General features: G+C 36.5%; 2 protein-coding genes across 2 annotated transcripts; both read left to right on the top strand.

Annotated features, from left to right (window-relative positions):
* Nucleotides 1-1792: 1792 nt before the first annotated feature.
* On the top strand, nt 1793-3647 carry LOC116032530 (gallate 1-beta-glucosyltransferase-like). The gene is made up of 2 exons (XM_031275131.1): nt 1793-3019; nt 3161-3647. Exons 1-2 carry the CDS (start codon nt 1853-1855, stop codon nt 3428-3430), a joined length of 1437 nt encoding a protein of 478 aa, XP_031130991.1. The 5' UTR covers nt 1793-1852; the 3' UTR covers nt 3431-3647.
* A 1929-nt stretch (nt 3648-5576) lies between these two features.
* LOC116032482 (methylthioribose kinase) lies at nt 5577-8148 on the top strand. Its single transcript, XM_031275072.1, has 6 exons — nt 5577-5875; nt 6374-6683; nt 6886-7060; nt 7166-7367; nt 7459-7673; nt 7760-8148. Exons 1-6 carry the CDS (start codon nt 5678-5680, stop codon nt 7932-7934), a joined length of 1275 nt encoding a protein of 424 aa, XP_031130932.1. The 5' UTR covers nt 5577-5677; the 3' UTR covers nt 7935-8148.
* Nucleotides 8149-8300: the final 152 nt, after the last annotated feature.

Below are 8300 nucleotides of genomic sequence, written 5' to 3'. Positions count from 1 at the left end.
TAAGGGTTTAATTGGGGCAACTCGATGTCTAGTAATTACAGCGCTTTAAATTTGATTTTTTTTTTATGATTTGTCTATTGATATTCTTTATTTGAGTGGTTCAGCTAGTGACAATTTAAGCTGATTAATTTATTTTATTATCGTCATTTGTTGGTTAAGGTCACAATATAAATTTCACTCAAAAGACAATTTTTGATCAAAGAGTTTAATTTATTCTTTTCACAAATATTGTTCTACTGAATCATTAAACTAAGTCTGTGCGAACAAAGAGTTTAATTTCTAAAATAATGGACCGACAATTAGTCAATTATTAATATAAAACTTTATATTTATGTTACAAGCAAATACTATACAGATCAATCAGTGTTACTATTATCAATAAGCTGCGAAACATTATCCATACGTACGTATCGATTTCTTGCACTGCACGTTGATAGTAATTGTATTTATATTTTGCAGAATGCATTAGTATCATTTACGTACACGACTATATTATTATTTTTTTAAATACAATTAAATGTGCTAATTAATTAATATTTATTATAGGCACATATATAATCAATTATATTGGAGTTAATAGAATTATTAGCCAAATATTTCTACAAATGAATTATATAACATAACATTGTATGAGAATATCCAGTGAGCTGGGGGCCCTACTAAGAAGAATTCAATTTCAAGTTTGGGATAAGAATTCAATTTCAAGTTTTCAACTTCTTCTTCGTGAAAGCGAAATACCATTGCGGTATATTTATTTTACAATGATAGGTTATTTATATTGTCTCATAAAATTGATAGATTTATTAAATTTTTGTTAATGCCTGATGTTAGAGGTATTACCCATGCTTGGTTATCTAATATAGGTTAGGGTATGACAAGTCGTTTAGGCTCGCACATGTTCACTTAAGTATATATTGTGATTCACCTGTCTACAAGTATTTTAATTTGTTTATTACAAGTTAAATTACCTCTAATACTTGGCTATAGAGGTAAATTGTTAACTAAACAAATCACTATTTAATGTTTGCATGTCACTAGCTTAATCAATGTTTGCATGTCACTATATATAGGCACATATATAATCAATTGTTGTATATTTAGAAGACAAGTTAGGCAAATGTCACTAGCTTCAAGTAGTGTGTTATAACTTTCCTGAGCTTCAACTTAAAAGCTATATGGGTGTTTGATAAATAGCTGTTAAATGATTTTGTTGGTGTATTAGATTAGTTAATAGCATTAGCTGATTGTAGAAAAACGTTTGGTAAATTAGCTGTTAAGCTAATCGAAAAAGCTTATTTGAACAACTTTTTGAATTTTAGCATTTTAGAGTAATAAATCGCTAAAAACTAATTAGTCAAATGTTCATATTAATGGTTTAACCAAGTCAAACAGCTAATAATTATCAAATAAATCAAAATTAGCTGATAAACTAACTATGTTACCAAACAGGACCATAGTCATCTTAGCTAGTGATTGTCATATTTACATGTTCGAATAATTTATAATTGTTATATTCTCTTTTCATGTACAAATATCTATTTCTCAAACTAAAAAAAAAAATTCTAAACTCATCAAACACACAATAAAACATTGGCATTATAGCACTGTTTTTGGGGATTGGACCTACAATCACATGTCATTACATTACAATAATCATTAACTAAGCAAATCACTATTTAATGTTTGCATGTAAAGTGTGATAAAAGTTGACCAAAGAAAAAATAAAAATTTCCATTTTAAAGAAAATCATACTGCATTTTTCAAAGTTATATATAAATAGTTTATCTTAGTGCAACATTGGTGCATCCTATAAGAGAGAAATATAGATTGTAGCTTTTATCAGGACGGAGACATGGGCTCTGAAAACGGCGGCGTTCCACCTCTCCATGTTTTCATGGTGTCCTTCCCGGGGCAAGGCCACGTGAACCCTCTACTCCGTCTCGGCAAGCGTCTCGCCGGCAAGGGCTTATTGGTCACGTTCTCGGCGCCGGAACACGTGGGCGTGGAGATGAGAAAAGCCAACTCCAAAATCAGCGAAGAACCCACTCCCTACGGCGACGGGTTCATCAGGTTCGAGTTCTTCGACGACGAGTTCGACCCGCGTGGCCCGCACGGCACCGACCTCGACTTCCAGCTCGACCAAATGGAGCGCGTCGGGTCGGTTAAGCTGTCGGGCATCCTCGACAAACACGAAAAACAGGGGCGCCCCGTTTCGTGTCTGATCAACAATCCGTTTATCCCGTGGGTTTCGGATGTCGCCGAGAAACACGGGATTCCCAGTGCGGTGCTTTGGGTGCAGTCGTGCGCGAGCTTTTCCGCGTATTATCATTTCCAGAATAAATTGGTTCCTTTTCCGACCGAAACAGAGCCGTTTCTCGACGTTCAGTTGCCCTGCATGCCGTTATTGAAATACGATGAATTCCCGAGCTTTTTACACCCTTCTTCGCAGTATAAATTCCTCGCCCGGGCCATTCTTCACCAGTTCGCGAATTTGTCCAAACCGTTTCGCGTATTAATGGAAACGTTTCAAGAATTGGAGCCCGAAGTTATTGATTACATGTCCAAACTCTGCCCCATCAAGCCCGTCGGTCCCCTGTTTTTGACCCCCGGCGGCGCCTCCGGCGCCGCCGATGTTCGCGGAGACTTTGTGAAAGTCGACAATTGCACCGAGTGGCTCGACTCCAAGGCGGAATCTTCGGTGGTTTACATTTCCTTCGGGAGCATTGTGATTTTGAAGCAGGAACAGGTGGACGAGATCGCCCACGGGTTGATGAACTCCGGGCTGAGTTTCTTATGGGTTAGGAAGCCGCCGCCGCCGGCGTTCGCGCCGACGGTTTTGCCGGACGGGTTCCTGGAGAAAGTTGGGGATAACGGGAAAGTAGTGCAATGGTGCTCGCAAGAACAGGTGTTGGCCCATCCATCGGTGGCCTGTTTCGTGACTCACTGTGGGTGGAATTCGTCGATGGAAGCCATCACTAGTGGCGTCCCGGTGGTAGCTTTTCCAGGCTGGGGCGATCAGGTTGGAGAACTATAACTGAAATGATAATACTTTATTCAGAGAAATAGAAAAACAGTCTAGGAAAATGTTACATATTAGCAGGAGCAATAAAAAACTTATAAATATCACTACTAAACTAATATAATTAATCTGTAATTACAGGTCACCGACGCTAAATACCTGGTCGACGTTTTCAAGATTGGCGTTCGCCTCTCCCGAGGCGACGCCGAGGACAGGATCATTACCCGTGACGAGGTGGAGAAGTGCTTGATCGAGGTAACCCGTGGCGAAAAGGCGGCGGAGATGAAAGAGAATGCGTTGAAGTGGAAGAAGAAGGCGGAGGAGGCGGTGGCGCCGGGCGGCTCTTCTGACCGGAATTTGGAAGAATTCGTCGACGAAATCAGAAACAAATGCGGTGGCGGAAAACACTAACACCGGCGCCACGTTGCTGTCCTCGTGCCTTGTTATTTTCATTGTCTAATATGATATTATTTCTTTCAAAAAAAAAATGATACGGAGTATTATTAAGTCACTTTCGCATTTATGTGTAATTATGACTATAGTTTCATCTTTTTGTTTTATTGTCTTTTTCATGGTCTAGTCAATAAATCAAACCTATGAATAAGAGAAGATTAGAATTTGTGTGGTACATTGAAACATGTTGACACAGAAGTTATCTTTTTATACATATATTATATATATAGCTGTCACATTTATTTTATTGATCAAATTAATTATTTTAATGTAATTTATCAAACTTAACATTATGAAAAAATGATTTATAAATAACTTTAGTTTTTTTTTTTTGAAAACCAAAGAAGAATATTATTCTATAATCTGATAAAAAAAATGATACAACAAGGAGGATCCTGGTCCCAAGAGATAGAGCACGCCATTGTAATTAAGGTGTGGACAATATGTTTCACTAACCTATTGATATGAACGACAAATACATTAAATGGGATGAGGAGTAATTTTAATGTAAATTGAATAGTTATCAGAGTTAAACTTTTCTAAAATATTAATCCAAATCATGTTAATCATCTTAGGTAAACTTATCTTGTAAATTATTGATAATGTAGCCGAACTGAAAATATTTATGGTCTTTGATATTACATGAGCATGTTTGATTTATGAAAAATGATATGATAATTTAATCACTATACATATCATGTTGAAGCTTATGTAGAATTTTTGTACATTAGCTAAATTCAGAAATGACGGTTTGGTTCATTGGTTGAACGTTCCGTGCTAAAAGACTTTGGCATATTGATTTTTGTGTCCAAATAATTATTGTCCGTCCCTATAAAAGTCTTCTGTAAATATCTTTTCGTTGCTATTTTCTTTTGGGTGACGAGAAAAATTCAACAACCACTATTCGAGGGTGTACATTAAATAAATTTGTTTATTTTGTGATTTCAGTTGACAAATGATCATAAGAAGATTGACTAATTTAAGTTATTTATAACTGACCAATTCAAACAAATAAAATCAATAGACCATTTTCACTAAGAATCAAATTTAGAATCTATGTGAATTAACACAAGGACTAATTTGGCCGGTCTGTTTCATGGCTTTCTTTGTTTGCTATGTGGTTTGGTTGCATGAATCCCAAAATTGATTGGTTTGGATTTCTTTTCATTGTTTCTGGGCCTGCACTGATAATCATCAATTTGTATGGTTTTGGATTATAATAGGCTTGCATTGCATGAAGAATTTATTACTACTTTTGGACGATCAAATGCCCGGAATAAGCATATTTGTAAGGTTATGGCCCAAACATGCATGTTTCTAGATGAAATGGAAAGTAGGATGCCTACTGGGCTGATTTGGAAAGCTGATTGGGTTGACTGTTTGGGTTAGAAGGTATGATTTGTTAATAACATTAGCTGATTGTAGAAAGTTGTTTGATAAATGAGCTGTTAGCTGATAGCTGTTTGGTATAATTTCTTTTCGCAAAAAACTAATTGAAAATGTTGCTTTGAGTAGCCTTTTGAATTTTAGCATTTTAGAGTTACAAAAAGCTTATTAAACAAACAACTTATAGTGGTCAAATAAGCCAAAATTGGCTGATTATTTACCAAACAGGGCCTAAATAGTTATTGTGTTAGGATAAAAATTTTGTTATCCTCAATAACAAAATAATTGCAACCCCATTTGTTGAGTTTTTTTATATAATTTTTGTCAAGTCAAATGTGTAAGGGATGAGGGAACAAAAAGGATGAATCATTTTGCCGATTTTTTGGTTGTTACAAATTATCAACTGATTTTTGGACTTAATGTTTTAAAATAATATATTTAAGGATTTAATTGTAAGCTTAGCTTAATAGTCTAATTAACTTATTAACTAAAATTTAAGGGCTTATTTAACTCTTTTTCCACTTTTCTTGGATTAATAAAATTATGACATGAGAGTTTTACTCTGTCTACTTATCATTTTCAGAATCTAAATTTTACCAAGCCGACTTCTCTTTTGACCAATTGTAACGCAACACGTTGAGAAGAATAAGGCAACCGTCCAGGTGCAATGTAACGCAACTGGTCAAACTATTCTCCAACATTTTCCCCAATTTTATTTTGCGAATCTAGAGAAGCGTTGTTCTTGCCGCTTTTCTCACCCCTACTCTTTTACTACCTACTACTAAAACTCACCATTCTTCACAGTCGCCGCCGGGAAGAATGGCGTCCGATGGATTCCGGCCGCTGGACGAAAAATCGGTGGTGGAGTACATAAAAGCGACTCCGTCTCTGGCTTCGGTACTAGCCGGAGACCAGCCGCATCAGCTGGATAGTTTGAATATCAGAGAAGTCGGCGATGGGAATCTCAACTTCGTCTTTGTTGTTATCGGTCCCTCTGGTTCTCTTGTCGTCAAACAGGTACCTAGAATTTATTCCTCTTGTGATCTTTGCATGAAATAGAAATGTTTTATGGTTTTTATTCTTTTGCTGTTAAGGAAAAATCTGCTTATTGATAGCTTAGGTAAACATGATTTTAGTATGTATGAGGATAAACTAATCATCTTGATTTGAAAAGGCAGAGCGTTCTGATAATGTTTACTTGAGTTATTGAGTTTCTAAATTTATTGTTTTGTATTCTCAGAATATTTTCAGAAGTTTATATCTCAGCTTTACAATAAATTGGATTATATTGAATGTGTCTTATTAGGAGTTAGGACAGTGTAGACCAATCAGATGGACTCTAAAATTTGAATATAGGAGTGTCACTGTTTACAAATACACATTTGTGCAATCATTAATGGTTTAATGGAATCTGATGGTGTTGGCAAAAAATGGATGAAAATCTGGAATAAACTTCATGCTTCTTTATTGTTTGTTCTTGGAAAAATCGTGTTTGAGTGGTGGTGGCATTTGCAGGCCATTCCATATGTGCGGTGTGTTGGTGAGTCCTGGCCGATGACAAAGGAGCGTGCTTATTTTGAAGTGACGGTTTTAAAAGAGCATGGCCGCCTATGCCCTGAGCATACTCCTCAAGTTTACCATTTTGACAGGATGATGTGTTTAATTGGCATGCACTACATTGAACCTCCCCATATAATCTTAAGGAAGGGACTGATCGCGGGGATTGAGTATCCATTACTTGCTGAGCATATGTCAGACTATATGTCTAAGACTCTTTTCTTCACATCCCTGCTTTATCTTACTACCACAGACCACAAACGTGCTGGTAACCAATTTTAATGTTCATAAAGTTTGTTTGTAGTTGGTATATGTATAGCTATCCATATTTCTATCAAACCGTTTATTCACATCTTTTTGTTGCAATCTTATGTATTATTTATAACAATGTTTCCTTCTTTGTTTCCAGTAATTGGTAGTTTTTTTTACCTAGAAAAACTTTCTTATTGCCATGTAAATCCTCTATGCAGTTGCAGAGTTTTGTGGAAACGTGGAAATGTGTAGACTTACCGAGCAGGTTATCTTCTCTGATCCTTACAAAGTGTCTCAATATAATCGCTGGACAACTCCTTATCTTGATGCTGATGCAGAGGCAGTTCGGAGTGATAACGTCTTGAAGCTGGAAGTTGGTGAGCTGAAATCCAAGTAATGTCTGCAACTGGGAAACATGTTTCTTTCTATAAATTTTTAAAAACATTATGCTCTATAGCAGTTGAAGCTTTTGTATATGTCTTGGTGTATACTTTTCAGGTTTTGTGAAAGAACCCAAGCTCTTATACATGGTGATCTCCATACAGGTTCTGTCATGGTTACTCCCGAGTCAACTCAAGTAATAGATCCAGAATTCGGTTTTTATGGCCCGATGGGGTTTGATGTTGGAGCCTTTATTGGAAACTTAATGTTGGCGTTCTATGCTCAAGATGGACATGCAAATCAGGGTAATGACCGCAAGGTATGCATGGTTTGTAAAATTTGTGGGTGCATCTTTTTGCCCTTATTTCATTTTTGCATTGTGACTCATTTACAAGACTTTTCTTAAGCAGTCATATAAAGCATGGATTTTAAAGACAATAGCAGATACTTGGAACCTCTTTCACAAAAAATTCACTGCTCTCTGGGATGAACACAAGGATGGTCCCGGTGAGGCATATCTTCCTGGTATATATAACAATTCTGAGCTTCAGCATCTGGTAAGAGAGAAGTACATGAGAGATCTGTTCCATGACACCCTCGGATTTGGCGCTGCAAAGATGATAAGGTTGATTATGATGCCTGCTTTATTACAGGAACTAATCCTTTTGCATGAGTCATTCGTAACAGATGCTAAAATCACTTGCATTGCAGGAGAATTGTCGGTATTGCTCATGTGGAAGATTTCGAATCAATTCCTGATGCTGAGAAACGAGCTAACTGTGAGCAGCAGGCTCTGAACGTTGCAAAGTTGCTTCTTAAAGAACGATGCAAATTCCAGAGCATTGAACAAGTTGTTTCTACCATTCAGCAGTATCACTCCCAATAATAGATTCACGAAAAAGCTGTCATTGTAACAAGTATATGGCTTCTCCAGTGTGAGCCCATAGCTCTTTCCCCCCGAAATGACTGATCACAGAAGTGCTTTGTCCCCTCAATTTGTTTTGCTTTATTCTGGAAATTTGAAACTTCATTGTTAAATGTATGGTGAAGTGTTTGTGTGTAGCTTTCTGTCTGCAGTTGGCCAAGGATTGGCCATACAATACTTGCCATTTCATCCAAATTTAGTTTCTGAAACACATTTCTCTTCAGGAGTTGCAGTTTGAAACTTTTTTTTAATCATAAACATGATTCTAAAATGTTTAAAGGGAGTTTTCAATATAAACCGTTTTTGAAACACGAAAGTATCTCTCAA

Source organism: Ipomoea triloba, chromosome 10 (assembly GCF_003576645.1).
Source record: "Ipomoea triloba cultivar NCNSP0323 chromosome 10, ASM357664v1".
Lineage (NCBI taxonomy): Eukaryota > Viridiplantae > Streptophyta > Magnoliopsida > Solanales > Convolvulaceae > Ipomoea > Ipomoea triloba.
The sequence above is the reverse complement of the archived record's forward strand: the minus strand, read 5'-3'. Positions and strand labels throughout refer to the sequence as shown.